This window comes from Manis pentadactyla, chromosome 10 (genome assembly GCF_030020395.1).
Source record: "Manis pentadactyla isolate mManPen7 chromosome 10, mManPen7.hap1, whole genome shotgun sequence".
Lineage (NCBI taxonomy): Eukaryota > Metazoa > Chordata > Mammalia > Pholidota > Manidae > Manis > Manis pentadactyla.
In genome coordinates this window covers 37,054,998-37,080,899 of record NC_080028.1, presented here as the reverse complement: position 1 = coordinate 37,080,899, position 25,902 = coordinate 37,054,998, and the positions used below count along the sequence as shown (strand labels likewise).

General features: G+C 52.0%; 1 protein-coding gene across 1 annotated transcript; it reads left to right on the top strand.

Annotated features, from left to right (window-relative positions):
* Nucleotides 1-14,753: 14,753 nt before the first annotated feature.
* Nucleotides 14,754-22,958, top strand: LOC118927238 (keratin, type II cytoskeletal 71). The gene is made up of 9 exons (XM_036915168.2): nt 14,754-15,293; nt 16,745-16,959; nt 17,630-17,690; nt 18,202-18,297; nt 18,635-18,799; nt 18,994-19,119; nt 20,388-20,608; nt 21,269-21,303; nt 22,128-22,958. Exons 1-9 carry the CDS (start codon nt 14,847-14,849, stop codon nt 22,334-22,336), a joined length of 1,575 nt encoding a protein of 524 aa, XP_036771063.2. The 5' UTR covers nt 14,754-14,846; the 3' UTR covers nt 22,337-22,958.
* The last annotated feature ends 2,944 nt before the right edge of the window (nt 22,959-25,902 follow it).

Below are 25,902 nucleotides of genomic sequence, written 5' to 3'. Positions count from 1 at the left end.
AAGAAGGACAAATCAGTCCAGGGAGATTTAAGCAATTCCCTGCTGCCTGGGGGTGGATGGGTCATTGTGGCTGGAAAGGTTGCCACTGGGCCTCAGGATCATAACTTATAAGCTAGGTAGCACAAAGGAATAAATAAATGTATAATAAATGAATGAATGAATGTTGTTTTCTTTGAGGATTTTACAGAGAAGGATTGGAAGTGGGGTCAAGGGTAGCCCTACTTTGAGCAAGAAGTGATGGACTTCTGGAGGACAACTGGATGGATCTCTAGCTTTTAAAAGAAGACAAGTAGCTAGAATCAGCACTACTCAGAGGGAAGGGCTCATGGTACAGCAGAAACACTTGCCTGAGGAACACCTGAAGCACAAGCCTGAGCAACTCCGGGTGCTGGGGCGGACAGCAGGAAAAAGCCATTGACTCTCCTTCAGTGAGTTGTGGGTGACTGGCTTTGTCCAGCAAGCTATGGGATGAACATTTGTGATGCATCTAGTTTGCATGGGATTTTCTGAGTGGAGAGTCATGACGGGCCGAATGCCATTAGGGGGCTACCTGAAGTCCCTGCCCTCAGCGTGGGGCATGGTCCTGGTGACCAGCAGTGATGGCAGCAGATGAAGCCCTCCTGGGTCCCTTGCCCTGTGCCATGGGGGATGCTGTCTTACCTGAAAACAACACACCTTAAACACCATATCAGCTGCTTTTAGAGGGTGGGGACTACTTCCCGTGTCTTCTCTAAAGAACCAGGCCAACGCTGCTAGTGATAGAATTGCCCAGCTGCCCCCGTACCTCCATGCCTGGCAATGTGGGGAACTGGGAGACAGCGCTCTGACTCTGCATGCAGCTGATTCACAGACTCCATGAGGACCCTTCCTCCCATCAGTGCTTGGCACCACAGTGCTTCTAGATGTTTGTCAGGGTCCAGTTTCTAAGGGTGTGCATATAATTTCAGGGCCTTTCTGATCTAAGGGAAGCCTCCCTCACCCATTCAGGCCAGACTTGGGGGGCATTCAGATAGAGCCTCCCTGCAGAGTTGCTGGAATAATCCAGAAACACTCACTCTTGGTGCTCACAAGTAGGAAGGGGCCCTACTGGGAGATGTCCTGCAGGCAGGAATCTGATCACAGTGGCACCTTGGCACTCTGTCTGGTCCTTAGAGGCATCCTGGCTGGAATCTTAGCATGAGTCTCCTGGACCTGGCCTCCTTTGAACCTATAGCCATTGGGGCCTCCAGCCCCAGGCACTAGACAAGTTTACAAACATTGAATTTTCTTCCTGCATTCATGAAATGCAATTGCTCCGAGAGATTTTCAGAACTCCTTTAACTATATGTCTCCAATAGAAAACAGAGGCAACATATGTTCTGGTGCTGGCTCTGTAGCTGCTACTTGCTGTCACCTTGGGCCTTGTCTGTAAAGTGAGGGGGTCGTGCTACCTAACCTACAAGACCTCAAGTTATTTTGTGTTCTGATGATCTCCTTGTTTTTTGACCCTCAATGCACCAACCTGGAGGCAGCCATTGCTGATGCCAAGCAGCAGCAGGGGGACAGTGTCCAGAGGACTCCCGGGCCAAGCTGGACAAGCTGGAGGCTTCCCTGCACCAGGCCAAGGAGGAGCTGGCCCGGATGCTGCACAAGTACCAGGAGCTCATGAGCCGGAAGCTGGACCTGGACATGGAGATCGCCACCTACCGCAAGCTGCTGGAGGGCGAGGAGAGCTGGTGAGGGTGGAGGGGAATGCCATGGTGCCAAGGGGCAAGGGGCTGTGGATGGCTCCTTGTCGGGCTGGGGGCCACACAGCATATGGAAGATGAAAGACAGCAGAGCTGATGACATGAAAGCAGAAGGTGGTGGTTTGACTGGTGAGCTCAGCTGGAGTTTCCTGCAAGGGGAGGTCAGACGTGAACCATGAACCACAACGGGTGTTGTAAAGAAAGCCAGTGGGGTCCGACAGACCCAGGTTGAATTGCTGGCTTTGCCCCATACTAGCTGTATGGTCCTGCCAAATCATTTACTGCCTCTGCTTCTCTATCTTTTCATCTGTAAAATGGGGATCACAATCTCCATCTCACAGGTTGTTATAAGGATGAACTAAAATGATATACATATACGAGCAAGAGCCCCTCAAGGCTCAGCTGAACTTAGACTCTTCCCTGAGGTTTTATGCTCTGGCACCTTTGTGTCTCCCAGGCTGTCTGGTGAGAACCGGTCCTCTGAGAGCATCTGCGAGTACCCCTCTGACGGGCTGGGCTGGGGAAAGCTGGGCACCGCAGAATGAACGCCACCTCTTCTCATTGTCGCCCCCATCTGGGAAGTTCTGTTACCATCTGGGGGAGGTTCTCCAGCTTCCAAGGAAAACTGTTTCCCTTTTGTCCCCCTGGAAAGTGACTGAAGTCATGCCCACCCCGCTTTCTTCCTGTCTCTCCCCTGCGGTGTTGTCATCTGGAGGAAGGGTTGAGAGCATGGCCTTGGGAGCCAAGGCCCTAGAATCTCCAGGAGGGTAGGGACCATGTGTGTCCTGTGTGCTCCTCATCCCGCATGCAGCCTGGCACACAACAGGGGCTCCATTCCTCTCTGCGGCGTTTCTTGAGGCTGAGGGTTGTGGTGGATCGGGCGGCGGGGTGGCAGCTCACTTACTGGCCGCCCTCTGTCCCCTCCTCTTGGCCCTTCGCGTCAGCCATCATCAGCAGCAGTGACAGCAGCTCCGGCACCACCCCAGGCAGACAGGCCAGGACCAAAGGGGCACGAGTGGGGGACCCCAAGGACTCCCAAGGCAAGAGCTCCCCAGTCAGGGCCCCAGCCAGGAAAGCCGCCTGATGAGCCCCCCAGCCCTGCTCACCTCAGCTCCGGGAGAAGAGATACCCTTGCAGCCGCCCTGCCCAAAGGTGCCCGCCACACCCCGATCCTGCACTCTTGAGCCCTGGGACTGTCAGTGGTGCACCTGCCATCGGCACTATGGCTTCTCTTACTGTCACGCTCTGCTTGGTGCTAGTACCATCCTGTTTCCTCAGTGCCAGTCCCGTGTGGACTTCTCTTTCTCTCTGCTGCCTTCAGCGGGGAGGAGGCTTTGGGGCACAAGCTAGCATTACCTTTGTGTCCCTGGGAAGCTCTGATCCTCCTGAGAGAAGGAGGAGATGGGGAGTGGGAAGGGAGGGAGAGGAAAGCAGGGAGGGGGAGGGAAGGGAAATGGTCTTGCTCTGCCCTTAGCCCAAGTCACTTGTCTGGGAGGCCAGCATATGGGGTGGACATGGAGATGTGTAACTGGGAGGTGAGCAGTTAGACAGCCACCTGCCCCCTCCAAAAGGTCTTTGTGGAAGGGCTCTGTCATTTAGGAGAACATGTATATCTGTCAGACCACTGGCTATACCCATGTTCATAGAGCCAAGTGAGGGAGAATTGGGAATTTTCTGCCACCTTGTGTCATCCACCTGCCTCTTTGATTGTAGGCAATAGCTACTACCATGTGTTAAGCATGTGCTATGCTCCCTGTATGCATTGCCTCAGATTCGCACCCAAATTGCCAGGTAAATATAATCAGCACCCTTGGGACAGACAAGGAGCCGTGTCGTCTGAGAGGCTGCAGAACTTGCCCCTGCCTCCCACTAAGTGCCAGAGTCAGGACTTGAGCCCAGGCCTGGCTGATTCGAGGGTCTGTGTTTTTTCCATGGCATATTACTGCCTCTTTAACAAAGGGAATGTCAGATTCATGGTTCTTTTATTGAGGGCAGCATACTTAGGCTGCCTTTTGGGCAAGGATGGGGGTATTCATCTCTGGTCCCCCCTGGGGCTATGTTCTGCAGTGCCTTCTGATTCTCAATTCCTGCTGCCATGAGCTGTGTGCAGTGAGGAGAATTTGATCTGTTTCTGGTGGCACCATGCAGCCCAGAAGTTGTGTGACTCTTGATGTAAATGTTCTTAAGAATGGTGACACCCAGTTCTTCCTTGGCTCCAGTTAAGAACTCTGAATTTCTGCTGTATATTCAATAAACTGTCCTTGAGTCATGTCAGTGGGGCACTCCTGTCAGTGAATCAGTCTTTCCAAATTGCCCACCTCTACCAATGACATGCCCCATCCAGCACACAGGCATAAGCCTTTCAGGAGCCTGGGGAGGGGCCAGAGCAGGCTACTCAAGAGGTGACCTCAGGCTGATGGGAGAGACAGACCTACACACACAGCGCCATACCCTCATGCACATGACAGCCCAGTGCAGCCATGCCTAGAAGTGGCTGAAATGACGAAGCTAAGCAAGAAAGCCTCCTGGAGGCAGAGGAGAGGAGAGTTTGATCAAATAACCAGAAAGATGGGCACATAGATTCCTGGAGAGATGACTTGTATTATGCCATCATAGCAGGTTTGGGCACAGATTTTGTATGCTTGTTTTGGTGTAGGGTGGAAGGGCTTAGATTTTTTAAGTCAATAGTGAGGCTGGATACGTTTCTGAGGCCCTCAGCTTTGGCCTGCAGCATTTACCCCTCTGGTCAGCTTTTGGATTCATCTTGTGTTACAGGTATGTGGAGATGTTTCCCCTTCCAGTGTTCAGAACAACAGGTCAGGGCCTTGTGAGGGCAGGGCCTCTGGTCCCAGCTGCTGCCCCCGTCGACCTCACGGTGCCTTTCATGCAATAAGAAGGCCCTCACCTGTGTGTACCATGATGCAAGAAACCTTAGGAAGCACAAAAGCCCAGGAGTTTCTGGGCTCTCTGACCAAATGCTTTCCTTCTGTTGACACTGTGTGGGTATTGGGAATAGCACTGTGGGAGTTATGAAGGTTCTGTCCAGCTCAGCCACTAAGCAGTCACCTGTTATACTCAGACCAAATGTGATTCTTAACCTGTGGGTCTGGGCCCCATCAAGATCTGATGAATGATGTGGACCTTTTCCCCTGGAAAATATGTAGAATATGTCTGCATGTTCAGAGGTATGCAGACCCTTGAAGCCCATCCATGGACTCCCTGAGTCATGAACCCCAGAACCAGATACTCATCAGGCTTTTCCCAGTACTAATGCTCTGCTTTTCTGACCAAATTCCCAGTGACCCAGTAAGAGGGACTGGAGCAAGGGGCTGCATGGGACCCACAACCTGAAATAGCTTTTAGAGGAATCCATGGACCACCTGTGGAATTGCTTCCTCTGGAGTCATGGTGCAGGCTGGGCTGACTGCTGGGCTGTAGGGTCTGAGTGCCCTGGATGCACGGCAGAGGACCCAGAGGCTCGGCAGACATGATCCTGCAGGGCGGAGGCCACGTGTTCTGTGCTGGGGTGTTGAGGAGGGCAGAGTGGCAGCTTCAGCTTATCCACCTGAGAGTCTCTGCCATCTGAAACTTAATTAAGATCCTGAGAAGTACACAGGGGTGACTGTGCTCTAGCTTCAGTTCAGAGATTCCTTTGAAACCCAAGAGGGGAAATCATGGGGACAGGACCAGTGGTGACCAGCTTCAATTCCATAGGTACACAGGGCAACGAGACCAGAAGGAACAGGTGTGTTGTGGGGTTTTGGTTGGAGAGCAGGCCAGGGGAATGAGGGAGTAACCACATTGTATAGGAGGTACGTATCTGGTTCACTGGCTCCAGTGAAGGCCCTTTAAGGACTGAGTCATCTGGCTGGGAGATGCTCATGCTCACATGGTCCCTGTGCACGGAATATCATTCACCGCTTAGGGAATTGTTGCTGCCCCTTTGAGATCCCTTTCAGGTACCCACTCCTTCTAGAAGTCTTCATGAACACACTGGGCTGAGTGCCTATTTTCTAGGAACTTTCAGTGCCCAATGCTCACCCTGACCATGATATTTCCACATGTGATTGAGATGAGCTGTTTATGTGATTAATTCCATCACAACCAGACATGGGAGCTCCAACAGCAAGGACTGGCCTTATTCTTTTCTGGGCTTTGCAATTAGTAGACGCGTAAGGGAGCTTCACCCAGAGAAACCCAGAGGATGATGTTCCTAGGATCTTTCTATTTAGCAAAGATATGTTAAAAAAATTTTTGGAGGTAAAACCCATATATCTCTGGCCATTTTGACAAGGGTGCTAAGACCATCCATGGAGAAAAGAACAGTCTCTTCAAGAAATTGTAATGGTGCAGTTGGATATCCATGTGAGAAACCATGAAGTTGGACCCCTTTTCTCACCATATACAGAAATTAACTCAAGATGGACCACAACCTAAATATGAGTTAAAACCACAAAACTCTTAGAGGAAATATAGAGGTAAATATTCATGAGCTTGGATTTGGCAAAGGATTCTTAGATATGACATTAAAAACCACAAACAACAAAAGAGAAAGTAGACAAATTGGACTTCATCAAAATTAAAAACTTCTGTACATCAAAGGACATGATCAAAAAAGTGAAAAGACAATGTAAAGAATGGGAGTATTTGCAAATCATGTATCTGATAAGGCTCTAGTATCCAGAACATATAAAGAATTCTTAACGCTCAACAACAAAAAAGACAACCCTAATGAAAAGTGAGCAAAGAATTTAATGGGCCTTACCTCAAAGAAGATACGCAAATAGACAATAGGCACATAAATAGATGCTCAGTGTGATTAAGTCATCTGGGAAATGCAGATCCAAACCACAATGAGGTGCCATTTGCACCCGCTGGGGTGGCAGTAGTAATAAAAAAAGGAAAATAAAAAGTGTTGGCAAGGATATGGGCAAATTGGGACCTTTGACATCGCTGGTGGGGATGTAAAATGGTTCAGCCACTGTGGAAAACAGTTGGGCTGTTCCTCATAAAGCTAAACACAAGACTGTCATATGACTAGGTGGTTCTACTGCTATATACATACATCCAAAAGATTGAAAACGGGTGCTTTAACAAATACACGTACATGCATGTCCATAGCAATGTTTATTATAGCCAAAGGTGGAAACAGGCTTCTATGGTTTAAATATCTATGTCTCCCCAAAATTCGTATGTGGAAATCCTAAGCCCCAGAGATGGTGGTATTAGGAGGTGGGGCTCTGTGAGATGTTTCAGTTATGAGGGTAGAGCCCCCATGAATGGGTTTCAGTGCTCTAATAGTGGCAACCCCACAGAGCTCCCTAGCCCTTTCCGTCATTGAGGACATAGTGAGAAGGTGCTGGCTGTGAACCAGGAAGAGAACCCTCTCCAGAAAGTGACCATGCTGGTTCCTTGACCTTGAACTTCTGGGTTCCAGAACTGTGAGAAATAAAGTTCTGTTGTTTATAAGCTACCAGCCTGTGGTATTTGTTAGAGCAGTCTGAAAGTACTATGACATGGCCCAGATGTTCATCAGTGAATGAATGGATAAAAAAAAAAGTGCTATGTACTTTACAATGGAATATTACACAGCCATAAAAAGGAGTGAAGTACTGATAATGTGCTACAGTGTGGATGAGCCTTGAAACATTCTGCTGCGTGAAAGAAGCCAGACACAAAAAGGCACATATTGTATGATTCCATTCATCCAAAATGTCCAGAATGGGTAAATCCATAGAGATTTGATGGTTGTAAGGACAGGGGTAGGCAGAACGAGGAGTGCCTGCCAAATGGTGCTGCATTTCCTTTTGGGGTGATGAAAATGTTTGGAACTAGATAGAGGTGGTGGTTTTCCAACATTGTGAATATTCTAATTGCTACTGAATTATTCACTTTAACATAGTTAATTTTATGTTATCTCACCCAAATAAAAAATAAAATTTGGGGTTGGGTAGGAAGCAGAGAAGAGTCCAGGAAAATCATGTCCCTGGACTTTGCTCCCTGCCTCTCCCACCATATGCAAATAGAAACCTGGAATACAGAGCAAGAGAGCAGTTGGGGTCAGCAGGAAGACAGTGATAAATGACCTTCCTTTTGATTGGCCAAGGGAAAGCCTAGGGGACTTGGGGGCCTCTGTCTTCCCCTATCCCCAATATGTAGCAAATGCCTGGCAGAGTGGTTGCTCAATAATCGGAGAATGAATCACGGAGTGCAAAGCAGACAGGAGTCTTCATGTCTATGCCCTGTCTGCTGGAGCCTCACCCATTCTTTTCTGCTGCTCCTCCCTGTGTCTTTCCCTCTGCCTTGGACTGTCCCATTTTCCGATCTTTATAAATGTTCTCCCTAGTTTCCAGACTTGGTGTAGAGAAAGCCTTTAACTGATTCGTCCATGTTCACTGGTTGAGAAAGTCTCCGTGAGGAAGATGCTCTGTGACCTTGAGGAGTCACCTTGTTCGTCTTCCTTGCCCTTGGGAAGGGATGCTTTTTCAGGCCCAACTAGTTAGTGCCTCCTCTGCTCTCATGGACTCAAGGATATTGAGTGAATGAATGAATGAATGAATGAATGAATGAATTTGATTCCCTCAATCAGTTACCAGCTGGGAGTCACCACTTCCCCCCAGGACTATTACTGACAAAGAATATGATGGAAATGGGACAATCGGCTCTCGCTTGTGTGCTACTAATGGAAAGGAATGGAGGCATGGAGGTCTGAAAGCTATAGCTAATCCAAGATGGGCCCATCATTGGGTGGACTGCCATCAGAAACCTGTATACACACATAGAGATGTGTGCTCATCAGCTCACAGGCTCACATCTATGGAAGATACTGCAAATATTTAACAACTGGCCCAACCCTGGTACCATAGGGATATGGTGGTTGTAGGGATGTCAGCCACAGACAACAGGGTCAGACAGGTCAGTCTCTGCTGGCTGGACACCCATTCTGATCACATCCATGTTCATGACCACCCACACACAGATGTGCACCCACCCACGTCCTCTGACATGTGTTGGAGCTTACCTGTCAGCTGGCAAGCAGCACTCACAATTCATGCCACAAGCCCTGGAGCCTGGGACCACAGGAGCAGAGAGCACTGCCTGACCTTGGAGGGACCCATGAGATAATTTTAGGCTGGAGGGAGTCACAAAGCACCTGGGCAATAGGCTGTGTGCAGAAAGGAGCAGCTGACCCTGAGAGGGAGGGCGTGGAATCCAGGGCAGTCAGGGAGGACCCGGGGAGGCATCTGAGAGGAGGTGTGTCTTGCTTTTATATCTTAAAGGAGAGGACATGCCTAACCTGGTCAGCAGAAGGCTGAGAGAACAGCCCAGAACGTGACATCAGGGAAGAGCGTGATGCTGTGAGAAACATGTAGCCATCTCATAAGCACCCCATCTTCATCCAAGTCTGGAAATTACATTAGTTTTCTTTATAGAGGAAAGAAGCCTGAGAGGGGAGCAGGGTGTCAGATCCGGCTGGCTAGAGGGTCTGTGACAGGAAGAAAAGTGCAGGAGGAGATAATCCTGGTAAGCTCAGTCTTTTGCACTGTGGTTAAGATGTGGGATGGACAGCAGGCACTAGGAACTAGGGCTTATGTGCCTGGTTTAGGGCAGGCACCTGTGCTGGATGTTTGTACATGAGAAAATCAGACAGCAGAGAGGCTGAGAGCATAGACTGCGGCCAGGCTACTTGTGCTGAAACCTGGTTCAAATCCTGACTCAGCTACTCACTAGCTGTGCAACCTTCTGTAAGTTACTTAACTTCGTGTGCCTCAGTATCTTCATCTGCAAAATGGGAATGATAATAGTACCAGCCTCTTAGGCTATTGTGAGAATTAAATGAGTTATTAGACATAAAGTGCTCAGAGTGGTGCCTGGCAGAGCTCACACTGTGAAGTGTTAACTATCATCATCAACATCATCATCATCATTGTTATTTACAAGGTGCCTCCCAACCACCTTGGGTTGCAGGTAGAGCAGGCATTAGTGTCCTCTTTTTAGAGGTATGGATACAGAGGTTTAGCAAGTTGGGAGACCTGCTCATGGTCACATGGCAGGACCAGGACTGGGCCCTCAGAGTCTCAGGTCCACACACTTTGCCAGAGCCTTGGGGTGGGGCTGGAGGAAGGAGATGGCCAGCAAAGCTCAAAGGAGATGCTCCCAGCCACGGGGCTGAGCAAGGAGAAAGAGAGGGGATGCAGCTGCCCTGGAAGGCACAGTGGGTCTCTCTAGCACCCACTTGGCAGGATGGAGGTGGATCTGAGTGCCTGGCAGGATAGCCCTCCTCTGTCTTTTATAACCCAGTTCCTCTGGGGTGAGCTTACCTTTGGCCTTGCCAGGTGCAAACCTGTTGAATAGCTGCCCCCCCCAAGATGAGTAGCTCTGATTGTGCCCAAGTTCCCCAGGGACTGTGCTCCAACCAGCTTACCTGGGGCTGAGTGCCCTGCCCACAACTATAGGAGGATGTGGGGGACTTGGGGGGGATTCACAGACAACATGCTTATTTCTTGGGTCCATCTGTGGAGGAGGGATGGCAGGACCTGAGCTGATGTCATCCAAATAGTCCAGCTCATTCTCTCTAATTTTGGAGACAATTTGCTCAGGGAATGACCTACCCCTTTCTCAAGGCCTCCAGCCTCTCCCTACCCCAGCCATTCCCACCCACATAGCAGCTAGATTCTGCTGCCTCTGACATGGTGCAGGCTCTGCCTGGATCGAGAGCCCTCAGTGGCTCCCTGTCACTTGCCCTATCACATGAGAAGCTTGGGATCTAGCGTCCCTCCACCCGTGGTCACCTGTCGCTCATGACTGCTCCAGCCTAAAGGATCCTTTCCTCACCACTGCCCTTCCTCCTGTCAGCCTGGACCACTTTCCCCATTCTCCACTGCCAGTCCACCCAGGCTTTTATACCTAAAAAGACTGGAATCCAAACTTCCTCTTCCAGGCAGCCCTGTGGATTAAGTATTCCAGGTCTTGCCTCTCCTCTTTGTATTCCTTTTTCCTCTCACCCAGCAATGACCCTCTTGGATTGTACTAGATTTTTCTTGTCCTTCTCTCTCTGGAAGCTAATCAGACCCCACAAGACTGACAGTTGGGGGCCATTGGGATCACAATAAAGGTGTTAAACTGATCATCATTACAGATGTAAAAACGAAAATACAAAGAAAGCTACAAATTATTTGTGCAAACCAAACACAACATGTTTGGCTATAAAACTAAGAGCCATACAAATGTAATTTATTTGACTAGCAATTTAAGTTTTCCTTGAATGTCCGAGCTATATGTTCCTAGTACTTTGGGGGTCTGATTCTTTTACCTGACACACTTCTCCCCATCATTTCACGGGTAAGCAAAGCTGTGGCTCAGAGACATCCATGCTTAGCAAAGCATCCTGCAGAATTTAATTTCCACCTGGAAAACTGGGCAATCCCTATGCCTGGCAGGTCGTGAGAGGGAGATGATGTGGGGACCTGGGATGTGCGAAATCACAGCCTGTCTCTCCCAACAGACCACTAGCCTAAAAGGCCTCCCAAAGCAGGGGGTTCTGTCTCCTCCTGCCCCCCAGTCTCCCCCATCTCAGCTGAGGCTGGCACAGAGCTTATGTAACCTTGGTGAACTGTGGCCCTGTCCAGGTTTTCTTCTGTACCACCTTTCCTCCCTCCAGCAAAAACACAAGCACCCAGGAGCCCCACCTGGGCCCAGCCTTCCTGTGGGTGGCCCAGGACTCTCCTCCTTCCTCTTCTATCATCATCCTCATCAACAACATTGGGTGTTTCATGCCTAATGGCCAGTATCTGATTAATTAATTCACGCTCAGGTGTTAATGACTTGTTAATAGCTGAGAACATTTTCCCAGGGACACCTGTATTTGGAGGGATCCAGAAACTAAGTTCTTTGAGGGCAGGACTCTTTGTTATTGCCCCCCCCCCCCCCCCCCCCGCCAACCCAGCACTTGATACTCAATAAACATTTGATGAGTGGATCAATACCAAAAGACTTGATGCTTGAAAAGTGATTCCTACTGAGGTTTGTACTCGCAGGCAATTATTAGGCAGTGGCTCATGTTGCAAATTTTCCATTATCAGAGATGGTCTGAGTGGAGAGATTCCTTGAGCCTGGGACCTCTGGGCACGTCAGCCCCTCCTCATCCTCCCATAGTGGGTGACACTCTAAGGGAGTGTGCTCAGACAGCCTCTTCCAGAGATGCTGAAGGGGACGGAGGAGATGAGGACAGGCCAATTCCTAAATTATTTTCTTCTCTATGTTTGGGAATTGAGAACATTTATTGAACATTGAATAAATACTGAGCACTTACCGAGCACTTCACATGGGTTAACGTGTAATTGCCACAACTACTCCATGAGGAGTTTATTATTCCCTCTGCAGTTGGGGAAGCTGAGGCTTGCAGAGGCTAAGCACCACTGGGGAGTGGAGTTCAGAGACCCGGAGCCAGCCCTGGAGCCTGGCTCCTTCTGCTGCATCCTAGGGGGAGCAGGCCCCCAAGCTCCCTGGAGATGCCCCTTCCTTGCTGTTTGGCTGCTGCTTCAACAACCGCCAGTTCTCTGGCAGCCGGGAAGGGGTGTCCAGAGGCTGGCCCTGGGCCCTGAGGGAAGGTAGAGAGGGAAGAGTGGACTGGGGGCACGGAACCCTGCCCTGGGCTCCAGGCCCTGCCAAACACACAGCTCACACACAGCTGTCAATGGACAGAGGAGTCCGGGGCACGGGAGAGGAGGTGGAGCTAAATCCAGGGTTTTAAGCAGGATTTCAAAAGAGCAGAAGAGGTGGAGAGAGAAGTTGTTGCCAGGCTGGGTAGGAGTAGTTGGGCAGAATTTTGGAGGTATTTGAAAATGAGGTCTGCAGGTCAGATGTCCTTGGCCGGAGCAAGGAACAGCAAGGGTGGAGGTTGTGGGGCAGGGGCAGAGCAGAGGCCGCAGGAATGTCAAAGGCTGGGCTAGGGAGCTGCCATGCATGTCAGAGAGACATACAGCCTGCATGGCCATCGAGGGGGCCACGTGCAAGGCCTGCGCTCCAAGAGCTGTGAAAGGCCTTTAGTGTTACACACCAAGCTCCCGGGTCCCCAGCACAGGGCACAATGTCTGACACCAGTAAGCACTCAATAGAGGTTTACCAGAAGGAGAGAGGGAGCGAGGGAGGAATATACCAGGTGGTCTGTGATCTGGAGAACCTTCTGCTCTCCTTACAAAGCAGAACTGAGATGCCATGTGCCACAGCCTTCAGAAGAACCTAGTGGGAGCTGCCCACAGGGTCTCTGTACTTGAAGTTCCTGCCAAAAACATGCTAAGGGCTGAGGGAGTTGAGGGGCGCTCATGTAGTTCATGGGCTGTACTGGCCAGAAAGACCTCTGGGAAGAGGGCAGGCTGGGGCAGCGGCAGAGCAAGAGGCGGCGAAAGGTAAAGAAGAAGGATGGATGAAAGATGGAGAGGATGGGGGAGGAGGTATGGAGGGAGAGGGTGTGAAGGAGGGAGGGAAAGAGGAATTGTCGGTGACCCATGAAGATAAAATGGCAGGGGAAGGGGTGGAGAGGAGTGCAGAGTGGGGAGAGGGAGAGAATTCCAGATCAACCCTCTGATAAAGTTAGAGACCCCACACTGGCCTGGCTCCAGATTCTTCTCCCTCCTACGGCCATACCAGCGAGAGTCACAGTCCACTGTGGAGCCCCTGGTTCTGTGTCCTTTGGACATGAGCAATCTTCAGGGACAGAGCCAGCCATGGGCAGAATAGGAGCCACAGCAACAATGACAATCATGGGACAGGACTGGGGCCCATTGTAGGAGCCAGGGACCCAGGATGGAGAGGACAGCAGGCAGAGCTTGGGCCGGGATCACAGGACAGAATGGTACCGAGCTCAGTGGGCCACCCCCCTCGGGGAGGCCCACACTCCTGGGAGGGCCCCAACTGGCCTGCATTCTTGGTTTGCATGGTCTGGAGAGATGCAATAGGAGTTTAGTCTCATCTTGGCAGCAGCTTCTTTATTTGAATTCTAAACAGATGATTCCTGCCCGCAAGTTGCTCCTAGTCTTACTAGCAGACATACACTGGAAGAAAGGCAGAAATGATGAAATGGACCACCCAGGAGTCTGTCCTTGCAAACTCCAGGCCCTGGGCAAGCCTCTTCCTGTTGTCTCCATTCCTCCTCCCAGTTGACTTCCTGAATTTCTCAGCTACTTGCCTCTGATATAAGTCTGTTATGTTATAAAATAATGATTGGATGACCATCCCTTCTTTAGAATGGTCAGCCTTTCACTCCATTCCCTTCTCCTCTTCTTCATTTAATCCAGTGCTTGGAGACCTGGATGCCTGTCATCCCTTGCACACCCTCTAGCCTGCCTTATTATGGGAGTCTGAGAGAGGCAGAGTGTGGAGAGTCCATTTCCAGAGAAGTTGCAGAAGGATGCAGCCGCCTGCATCTATGGTTGCTCTGGCCTGGGCTGCTCGTGTCCCATGCCAGAGAGAGGGGCATTCCTCCCCTAAAACCCCAGCAGAGAGATTGCTGTCCTTTGTGGTCTTTTGTGGGTTAGGAGAAGAGACCATCAGTGGAGTGTGTCTCCAGCAGGCCTAGGGAAGAGGATATGCCTGTATGAATGGTCCCTTTTTGAGAAAGAGGAGGACATAGCTATGGTCGGAGCTCTCAGATACTCTACCCAGTTGCCTGGCCTGTCTAGGGAAATCCATCGCCTCCAAGCCCTTTGAGACCCCAAGAGGAAGCCCACAACTCAGAGAAGATTAATCAAGATAGGGACGGTAAAGTGTCAGTGACATACCCCTGGAGAGGCTGGGGCCTGGGGCAAATTACCCTGTAACAGCAGGTTAATTAGATAAGACCCAAATTACATGAGCAAGGCTTGCAAGCCCAGCAATTTGAAGGTTTCATGTTGTTTTAGAGGTGGGGAGGGCTTGATCTCTAGCTCAGCATAGAGAAAATGACTTCTTGCTTCCAGGCAAGCCAAACCCACAAATTAAGCTCTTGACAGCCCATCCAAGAGCCCCAGTGCCAAGCACATATAAGGAAGGGCACCTACCAGTCCTCACTGCAACCTGCAGAACCCGAGTAGGATTTTGCCTTCGTCCCTGCTGAATCTGAGCTCCATCTCTACCAGCAGCATGAGCCGTCAATTCACCTGCAAGTCGGGGACTGCTGCCAAGGGGGGCTTCAGTGGCTGCTCGGCAGTCCTCTCAGGGGGCAGCTCATCCTCCTACCGGGCAGTGGGCAAAGGGCACAGCGGGGGCTTTGGAAGTCGGAGCCTCTATAACCTGGGGGGCACCCGGAGCATCTCCCTCAATGTGGCCTGTGGCAGTGGACGGGCAGGGGGCTATGGATTTGGCAGGAGCCGGGCCAGTGGCTTTGCTGGAAGCATGTTCGGCAGTGTGGCCCTGGGTCCTGTGTGCCCGACTTTGTGCCCGCCAGGGGGCATCCACCAGGTCACCGTCAACGAGAGCCTCCTGGCTCCCCTCAATGTGGAGCTGGACCCTGAGATCCAGAAAGTGCGAGCCCAGGAACGGGAGCAGATCAAGGCTCTGAACAACAAGTTCGCCATCTTCATTGACAAGGTGGGTCTGCTAGGACTTGGGGAACCTGTGAACAGCTTTTCTGGTCTTTTCTTGGAACCTGAGCTTTTGTTACAGCAGGAGGGACTGAAGTTAGGCATGAGGAGGCACTTACCGTGGACAAGGCAGGTATTTCTATCATCAGTGTGACTTATATAAGAGTCCCTGTGTAGTCTTTCCTGAAAGAACACAGAGGTAGGTTAGTTTCCACTAGTACAGGCTTATCAGGGCTACTGGCAGGAGCTCTAAAGGGAAGACCCCTGCTTCTTTCTCTCAAGGGTCAGTGTGGTGTCATTGCTAAGACTATGCTTAGCAAGCTGTGTACAGAAAAAGCCAGCGAGAGGGAATCTGCCCCAGAGTAACCAGGGAGGCTGTCTTCCTCCCTTCCATTGCAAGCTGATCTCGTCCACCCGTCATCTGACTGATGAAATCAGGAGATTCAGTGCGTGGTCATGCACAGGTGGCTCAGTGGTGGATATTTGTTTTGGTCAGCTAAGGACTCTCTTGAGAGGCAGAATAGTGCAGTGGGGAAGAAGTCTACAGTGCTCTGAAGTCTGACCTGGCTTCAACCCTGGCCCATCATTTAACAGCTGTGTGACTTAATGTGGCTAAGTCAGCCACAGAGACAGCTATGTGGATATGTGGAGACTTATTTATCCTGTCTGTTTCCTCATCTTTTCAATGGAGATATTGTCAGGTTTATAAAAGTAAATGCACATGAAGATCTTGGCACAGTGCCTGACACATACTAAGTACTCCTCAGATGGTGATTATTGTTACTATCATTTTTATCTCCAGAGAGTTGTTGAGAAAGAGAGGAATCAAGGGTCCGGAAGAGGCCTCTAGGGATCATCCAGTCCAGACAGGCCCCTGACTTCTGAGAGATAGGAAATTATTGCTCCCATTTTGCAAGTTAGCAAAAGCATGGAGTTCAATGCCGTGTCCACGGTATAGCATCTGGCTGGGGGAGGGAAGCTGCGGCTGGGGCCTGAGCAGGAATTTGGAATACCCAGCAGCTCTTGGCCCACTGAACCTTGCTGAGTCTGATATGTTATAAAATGCTGATTGGATAACCATCCCTTCTTTGGAATGGTCAGCCTTTCAAAAGATGGACCCAGCTGGACTCTGTCCCGGTATTTTCAGGCACACCCTGCCTGAGTTGGTCTGGCCATGGCGGGTTCTGAGTGACAAGATGCATGGGTTACAGGGACACGTGTCTGGGTTCAGTTCTGGGCTCTACCCCTTATTAAACTGTTGAACCTTGAAAAGAGGCTAAACCTCTCTATGCCTCAGTCTTCTTTCCACGTGCTAGGGTTAGTGATTCTCCCAACTCAGGCAGCTATTACAACAGATAAAGGAGTAAATGTAGGTGCAGCACTTTGCACAGTGCCTGGTAAGGGACAGGCGTGGCTATTTCCATGGGTTCTCAAGAGTTTCTGGGCTTTGGGCTCCAGGTGCGGTTCCTGGAGCAGCAGAATCAGGTGCTGGAGACCAAGTGGGAGCTGCTGCAGCAGCTGGACCTGAACAACTGCAAGAACAACCTGGAGCCCATCCTTGAGGGCTACATCAGCAACCTGCGGAAGCAGCTGGAAACGCTGTCCGGGGACAGGGTGAGGCTGGACTCGGAGCTGAGGAGCGTGCGGGACGTGGTGGAGGACTACAAGAAGCGGTGAGTGAGGAGGGGGTCCCTCTGCAGCTAGACAACTGCCCCTCTGAGCTCGTCCTGCAGGAGTGGGCTGCTTGGGGCCTGGCAGCCATCCCAACTTAAAGCTTTGAGCAGAATCACCCCAACAAAACCTGGAACTTGCTCCATGCTCTTCTAGCCTCTGGTCTGGCAATTGGGACAAATGTCCAGTTAGCTGGACAATGACTCGAGGATTATCTATGGCTCTGGGGTGAGGGAATCCTTGAGTAAACCACTCCTGTTCTCCCAGAGCTGTGTCCTCATCAGTAAAGAGGGCTTAAATTAATCTATCTCCAGAACTACAATGAGAAGTAACTATGGAAATGTGCCCATCAATCTGTTAGGCTTCATTCAAATTTTGAGGGAGGAGATTGTTTCTTGCTTGCTCTGAGATTTCCCACAGTGTGTTTACTCCACATGTTCCTTCCTCATTTTCAAAACTGGATCTTCAATAATCTTTCAAACTTGCTTACCACGTCCTGTCCTCCAGGAAGCCTTCTTGGCTTGGCCAGCTAGCCCCACCAGCCCAGTACTCAGCAGCCCCTCAACATCTGTGCCCTCTGATGAGCACACTGCCCTCACTCAGGGTCTTCTCTGGGCAAATGAAGGTTCTCAGTTAGACATATTCACAGACCAAGCCCTGGCATTCCCGCAGGTACGAGGAAGAAATCAACAGGCGGACAGCAGCAGAGAACGAGTTTGTGCTGCTCAAGAAGGTGAGGGGAAGGTGGGCCCTGATCTGGGGCTGGACTGGGAGCAGGTGGAGCTGAGCCTGCCAGTGTACTCTGCTCCTAGAGAAAGCAAACTGGTTCAGAAATAGTGAGGTAAAGGCTGGGGAAAACCATGATGGGAAGGATGAGCCACCATCCAGAAAAGGGGATAGAAAGGAAGGGAGGCTGAGGGACCTCTTGAGGGTTTAGTGTGGATGGGTCTGTCCACAGTGATGGGTGCAGAGGATCACACACAGGGACTCCCTGAGGCTGCAGGGCCTGGCTCACAGGTCATGGGGTGACTGACAGCCACCTGGCTAGGGCCCTTTCCTTAGTGGAGCACCCCATCGCTGCTGAGGATGGGGCAGGGCTGGGCCTTTTGCCCCTCCCCTCCTTTCTATGACCCTCCCAAAGAGAAGAGGCTGGCCATTTCCCCATGAAGAGCACCCAGCTCGGGTGGGCATTGCCTCCTTGGCTGCACCGGCAGTGACCCAGGGATGGCTGGGGCATCTTTCAGGACGTGGACGCAGCTTATGCCAATAAGGTGGAGCTGCAGGCCAAAGTGGACTCCATGGACCAGGACATCAAGTTCTTCAAGTGTCTCTTTGAAGCTGTAAGTCTGTCTCTCCTCTCCACCCTCTGAGGACAGCCAGTGGGTATGATTCTATTCCAGGGGCTGGGAGAGCCTGCCACTGTCAGGGAGGCCCCCCTGCTTAGCCATTCATCTCCCATCTCAGCTCTGAGAGACTCCTCAACCTCTACCCTCTGGGAGGGAAGGAAATGGACCATGCCCTGGCTTCATGGAATCTGTATGGGGCCCAGAGGGAGCTCGCTTTGCCCAAGAGCACCAGCCTTGGTCCAGAGCCTCTGCCCTGCCTTGCTCGCCTTGCTTGGAGAAGGTCGTTGGCCCCTGCTGGTCAACTCCTGAGCCCATCCCTGCTTCCCTGCAGGAGATTGCTCAGATCCAGTCCCACATCAGTGACATGTCTGTCATCCTGTCCATGGACAACAACCGGGACCTGAACCTGGACAGCATCATTGATGAGGTCCGCACCCAGTACGAGGAGATTGCCCTGAAGAGCAAGGCCGAGGCTGAGGCGCTGTACCAGACCAAGGTGAGCTGGGCTGAGGCAGGGCTGGGGAGGGTGACGCCAGCGAGCATGAGGGCTGTGTCTGATCGTTCCCAGACCAGAGGCCATGTCCACTTAAATGTGCAACGCCTTGTCCCACGACATCACCAACCCCAAGACATGTGCTCCCACGACTTGTCACCATGCTCACCGATGGCTGTGTATTTTGGGGTCCCTAGTTCCAGGAGCTGCAGCTGGCTGCTGGCCGGCATGGGGATGACCTCAAAAACACCAAGAATGAGATCTCGGAGCTCACCAGGCTCATCCAGAGGATCCGCTCGGAGATTGAGAATGTGAAGAAGCAGGTGAGGGGACCAACTGCCTGTGGTCTGGGGCAGACAAATGCCTTTGGAGCGGGGGTGAGTTGGCTGAGGACATCAGCCTCCTAAATCTCTGCCCACAAGAGGAAAGAGGCCAAGGAAGTCACTGCCACAAACACTTGGAGCAGACATCCCTGGGGCACTCATCTCCTACTTACCCCAAGCACCTTGCTTTGAAAAGCAACCCCCTGGATGCCTTCTCTCATGCCCCGGGCTGGGCGAGGACCACATTCCTCATTCCCTCCACCACAGTCAGGGTGCTCTCCCTGTGCATCCTCTGCATTTGTTACATCTCTAATTGCCCCACACCTGCGTGTCTCTTCTTCCACTGGGCTGGAGGGAGGCAGGGAGTGGCTGCTTTGTCCCCATTGTTTGCCCAGCATCTAGCACAGTGCCTGGCACATACCAACAGCTCAGTAAACTTTGTTGACTAAATGATTGAGGAGAAGTGGCCTCTGAAAGCACCATTAAAGTACCTTCTACAGATATTTATTAAGACCTTTCTCAGAGCTGCTCCCAGAAATATAGGCTGCAGTTTCAGCTTTAGTAGGTGGGGAGACCAGATGCACATCTGTAATGACGATCCTATCATTTTATCACAGCATTGCTGTGATCTGAACCAAGGTCTCCTGACTCCCAGTCAGTGCTCTTTCTACTCTCCTATGGGCTTTAACCCTTAGTAGCCCCGTGACATTGGGCAAGTTACTTGTCCTCACCCAGAGGGTAGTGGAAGGACTAAGTGTGTTAAGGTACATAAAAGGCAGGTGAAGAGCTGCATGTAGTGCCAGGCATACAGTAAGCACTTGGTCCTGGGTCCCGGCGCCCTCACCTATGGTCCCATGCATCTAGGCAGCCACTGTCATTGTACCTGCAACACCATATTCCAATGATCTTGCCTTCCAATCTTTAAACACCTCAAGAGCTGATCTTACTCTTGCTCATTTCATATCCTCAGCACAGGGGGGCCAAGTTAATGTCTTTGCAATGAACTGAAGTGCTGAACTGGCCATCAGTTCAGGAGGGCGGGATGTAGTGTTTCTCATCATCACCAATGTCGAAACACAAGGGAGCAGAGATAGAACTCAGGAAGGACCTGACAGCCTGAGAAGGGCTCCAACCCAGAAGAGGAGCAGGGGCTGGGGAGGGTGGAGGTGGGTTTCTCTGTCCCAGAATCTGAAAGAACAAGAAGGACTTAGTCGTGATGACTCCAATGACCCCTTCCAGTTTTCCAACTTTTCCAATTCCCTATTTAGGCTTCCAACCTGGAGATGGCCATTGCTGATGCTGAGCAGCGGGGAGACAATGCCCTGAAGGATGCCCGGGCCAAGCTGGATGAGCTGGAGGCTGCCCTGCACCAGGCCAAGGAGGAGCTGGCCCGGATGCTGCGCGAGTACCAGGAGCTCATGAGCCTGAAGCTGGCCCTGGACATGGAGATCGCCACCTACCGCAAGCTGCTGGAGGGCGAGGAGTGCCGGTGAGGGGGACACTGTGGCTGGAAGACCCCAAGGGCTGGGGAAGGACCAAAGGCAAAAGCCTAACATGCCCTAATTCAGAAAAGAGTTCTTAGGGAGTGAAGGTCTGATAATGATGGAATAATAATAGCAATTAATACCTACCCAGGTGTGAGTGCTTACTTCAGACCAGGAACTGGCCCTGAGCTGGCAGATTAACTCATTCAATCCTCACCACTTCAAGGGGTGTACCTGGGCATACTCCCCACTACCCCCTACCCCAAATAAAACCTCACTACTACGTTAGGCCTTCTTGTACTACCTTCCTTACCTGTCCAGGTACAAGAAGAGCTTGTCAGAGATATTCCAGGGCTGCCATTCCAGTTTCCCCATTTTTCTGGAGAGATGGAGAGGCTCAGTGCCCAGGCCTGACCCTTGGGAGGCATGTATGCCGTCCCTCCGTGGAACTACTGTTTGACTTGGGTTGTAGCCTGTTACCCCAAAGATTCAGGGGTGACCCCCATAGCTTCTCAGGCTCTACTTGTGCCAAAGAAGCCCTGGAATTTCCACAGGTGCCATTGGGTTTGGAAACCCACAATGGGGCTGTGAGGGCACTAGCTTTGAGGTTAGTAGATTGTGGGTTGGATGACTGCTTGTTCTTATTTTATTTCTCTTCCTAATAGGATGTCAGGAGAATTTCCCTCCCCTGTCAGCATCTGTAAGTATTTGTATGCTTGTTCCTAAAATTGTAGAATCTGTGGACCAGAAAGGGCCTCAGTCACACACTCTGTGTGAAGATGTGCAATCTAAGGATCAGAGAGGGAAAAACCTTGCCTGAGATCACACAGCGAGATAGCAGAGGCATGGCCAGCAATCACGCTGCCTGACTCCCAGCCCAGAGCTCCTCCCTCTATCACATTCCCCCTTTCCCAGGGGATGGCAGCTAGGAAGGCTAGTGCTGAGGCAATGGGGAAATGAAGGACATGTTTTGAGGAAAGAGTATGGCTGTGCGTGAGGCTTGGGGAGCCAGGTGTGCCAGCTGTGGTCAGGCCTGGGCTGGGCAATTAGAGGGGGCTAAGGGAATTCATGAATGGGGGACCTCGGAGGCCAAGCTGACAAGGCTGGACCTCTGGATTTCTCCACAGCACTGAGAGAGTTAAACTGGAGCATTCAAAAGATGCCATCTGTGGGGCAGCTGGCCAGTTGGAGTCTGGAGGCTGGGAAGTTCAGCAAAAAGGCTCACAGAAAGACAGGGTGTGGGCGTCCAGAATGACAGCTAGGGGCACTGGTACCTGGATCACAGAGATGGGCCTCTGAGAGTTAGGAATCATCCAGATTGGGTGTAAACTGGGCAAGCCAAGGGCAGGACACGAGGGAAGCTGTTTCTGGAATGTTCTCCCCCAGTGGGGGTGCAACTGTGACTGGAAACCCCACCCAACCAGTTGCTCCAAGCAGAGCCCCATCCATCCTGGGGAAAGGCAGCCTCCTGGGGCCCTGCCCTCTGCTGGGCTAGAGTGCGCTGACCCCCCTGTCCCTCTGCAGCCATTATTAGCACCACCAGCGGCGGCAGCTATGGCTTCCGGCCCAGCTCGGTCAGCGGCGGCTACGTAGCCAACAGCGGCAGCTGCATCTCTGGGGTTTGCAGTGTCCGTGGTGGGGAGGCCCGGAGCAGAAGCAGTGCCAGCGACTACAAGGATACGCTGGGGAAGGGCTCCAGCCTGCATGTCCCCTCCAAGAAAGCCAGTAGGTAGAGAGGGCTGCTCATGCCCTCCCACCACCCTATGTGCCCCATCTGGCTCTCACACGCACCCTCCCCAGCCCACTGTCAGCCCCTCTCCACCCTGCTGTCCCTGCTGTCCCTGCTCTTGGACTGGCCTTGGCCACCCCACCTCTCCTAGCCTGTCTTCCTGAGCCTGGACAGGTGTGGACTCCTACATGTGGTGAAATTCCTCCCAGCACACACCTGTCGTTTGCTTCCTTGGCTGCAGTCCCCCAGCCGCGCCGCCAGGGCAGCTCCTGGCTCCTGGCCTTCCTTCGCAGTATAGCCTTTGGCTCAGCACTAACTACTCTGTCTGGCTCCCTGGGTTTCAGACAGAGGCCCGCTCCACACTGGGGCCTTTGTCTAGCTCCTACCTATGCTGGGAGCTGGCTCTGTGGTCAAGAAAAGGAGGACTGAAGGACAAACAGCCAGGAGAAGCCAGTCCCCGCCCCAGCCTGGCTCAGGCTCACGGCTCATTCTGGGTGGGACCAAGTACAACTCAGGATCTCTTGCTTTGCTCTCCTGCATCCAGAGCAGAGAAGAGGAGGCTCGTTCATGGCTCCTTTCTTCTTAAAGCCCCTGCCACTGCATCCTCAATAAACAGCACAATCTGATGGCTTGGTCTCTGAGTAGTCAAAGCGTGGACACATACTCAGTCCAGATGCCCGCGTGAGCAGGCACCTCACACCCACAGACACACACGATGCACCTCTATGTATCACCTGTGGGGCCCATATTTCTAGTTAATTTGTCTGTAGAGCAGATAAAGAAGCTCTCAGGGCACACATGGCAGGGGGGCCATGAGCACCACCAGGACAGCAGGGAGACGAGCATGGGGCGGAGTCTGGGAGGAGGGAGGAAGGAGTCTGGGAGAGAAGGACGGACAAGTGGAGGAAGGGGGTATGTGCTGCCTGGTTTGTGGCTTTCAACACAAGTATCACTGACAGAAGTGGTCCTGCTCCTGACAGGGACCCTGGCCTCTTTCTAAGGACTGGATCTTTCCTAAAGAGAAGGTGGGGGCTTGGCAGACACATATCTATGTTTATTCAACCCTTTTCTCAGAAGCCTGGCCACCTAGGGTGTCACCAGGATGAGTGGAGATGATGGGGACCCCACACTTTGGGCCTGTCTGCCACAATGCTAAGATAGGGGACACATTCTCAGTGCCTGAGGCTGGACTGGGGTGGAGTGAGTTGGGGGTCAGGACAGGCTGTGAATTTCAGTGACTGGGCACCTCCTCAGACACCTGTCCACCCTGGAACCACTGTGGTGGTGGCCAGTCCTGCCCCGTGGTGAGGAAGGGCATAAGAAGGACAGACAGATTCCCCCGCAGCCAGTGAAGGCAGGCAAACCTCCACCAGGAAGTCCTTGGGGGCCTGAGGGGTTTCCAGACAGAAGGCAGAGGGGTTGGAGGGCGGGATGACTGGGCTGGGTTGACAGACGGAGCCTCAGAGCAGTGGCTGGGGCTCGGGGCAAGGCCACAGGGCTGAGCTTGGGCCCCCACCACCCAGGAGCCCACTCCCCCACCCCCATCATCAGCCAGAGCCTCCTGGCTGCCCTCGACCTGGAAGTCTAACCCCATTCAGCAGGAACGGGGAGAGAACAAGCAGATCAGGCAGGACTCAGCAACAAGTTAGCTTCCCTGGGCAACAGGCAAGGCCCCGATGTCCTGACGTGGGGGCCCTCTGCACGCGTGGCAGCAACTGCTCTGTTTTTTCACCAGTGAAGGAACTGAGACCCAGGGAGAGGCGGGGGCCTCATCTGAGGCCACAGGGTAGTCAGGGGGCAAAGCCAGGCTCAGGCCCTAAAGCCTTGTGCTCTTTCCAACACACCCATAGGAGGACGGCCCTGGCCTCCAAAATGGGTAACAGGGTCCCGTCCCTGAGGTGGGCAGGAGCATTAGGGGTGAGGGTAGCCTCAGGAGCAGAGGGAGTGGGGCACACCAAAAGGGTCCAGTGTTCAGTGTTCAATGGCTTTCAGTGGGGCAGAGGAGGGAGTACAGGTGGCGCCTGAGGCCAGTCAGGAGGCTGGAGGAGTAGGTGGTGCGAGGGCAGGTGCAGGGCAGAGGCTGTCTGGGGAAGCAGATGGTGCACCAGGCCCAGCCAGGCCGCTCCTTCTCCCAAGCCTTTGGCTCCCTGAAGCCCGGGAGGAGCAGAGGGAAGGAACAGGGCCTCTGGAGACATCTGAGGCAGAGGAAAAAAGGTTCAGATTCACACTGTAGTAGGGCTGAGGCCTGTGGTCCTTCAGCTCCCTCAGGGTTTGGAGGGGCCTTCAGTAGGAAGCTGGAGATGGAGGCCTGATTCACAGAAACAGGATCTTGACCTTCTGAGTACCTGCCTGTTGGGACTTGGGGTTGGAGTACATTCCTGGGGTGCTTGCCCTGGGTATTGAGTCCCTGGAGCTGTGGTCGGCTGAAAGGAAGGGGTGGTAAGTGGGAGAGCTGAGGACACAAGGGTGAAGTGGGAGACCTTGTGCTGAGGGACTGCCGGGACCCATACCCCGGGTGGAATGGACCACTTTAAGAGGCAGGGTGTGCAAGAGCAGTCTCAGCAGCTCCTGATGGGTATTGTGGGGGACTCAGAATTGCATGAATGGTTTGGCCAGACCAGTGCCTCTCAAACTGTAATTTGCACATCAGCCTTCTGGGCACCTGTGTTAAAAAGCACCTTATGCTTCAGCAGGTCCAGCTGGGGCCTAAGAGTCTGTATTTTAACAAGCTCCCAGGTGGTCCTCATGCTGCTGGTCTTTGAACCTCCCTTTGAATAGCAAAGACTCAATGAGCTGCAAGGCCCCTTCCAGCCTGAGAGCATTAAATACTTTAGTAACTGAACTGTTTGTGCCTTAACTTGGCAGCCAAGTCCTAGCAGGAGATTTCACTGTGGGAGCCAAGACCATAATAGAGGAAATGTAGGGTGTTCGCACCCAGAGCAGCATTTTCAGATTTGGGTTCCTTTCAGCTTCATCACTGGAAACAAAGTTTCTGCAGGGTGGAACAACCCCATGTTGGTAGTTGGGCATTTTCTCAAGGGGCTGGGACTCTTCCCAGGGAGAAGAGACAGGGCATTCCTGGCAGAGGAAACAGCAGGAACGAAGGCAAGGAAGCTTGAAACAGCAGTCAGCGATGACTGGAGAAAGGGGCTTGCATGACCTTTGGTGAGAAATATGTCTGGGAAGAGAGATGGGGCTAGTTCACAGACGGAATGCTACCCAGCGGTAAGTTTGAACTTGATTCTGTGAAATGGGGAGGTAGAGAACAGCTTTTATTTTATTTATTTTTATTTTGGTATCATTAATCTACAATTACATGAAGAACATTATGTTTACTAGGCTCCCCCCTTCACCAAGTCCCCCCCACATACCCCTTCACAGTCACTGTCCATCTGTGTAGTAAGATGCTGTAAAATCATAGAGAACAGTTTTGAACCTAAGTAGATTCATGTTTTAAAAAATCTTCCTTTGGCCTTTGAGTGGAGGGAGGGGGCTGAGAGCAGAGGCTGGCTGCCATGGTGTCTGTGGCTGGTGTGGGGATAAAAATCAAGACAGATATTGAAGTTTCTA

Coding starts and splice junctions, on each gene's coding strand:
- LOC118927238 (XM_036915168.2), top strand. CDS start 14,847: ATGAGCCGTCAATTCACCTGCAAGTCGGGGACTGCTGCCAAGGGGGGC. Junction 18,298..18,634: donor TCAAGTGTCTCTTTGAAGCT/GTAAGTCTGTCT, acceptor GCTTCCCTGCAG/GAGATTGCTCAGATCCAGTC. Junction 18,800..18,993: donor AGGCGCTGTACCAGACCAAG/GTGAGCTGGGCT, acceptor TGGGGTCCCTAG/TTCCAGGAGCTGCAGCTGGC.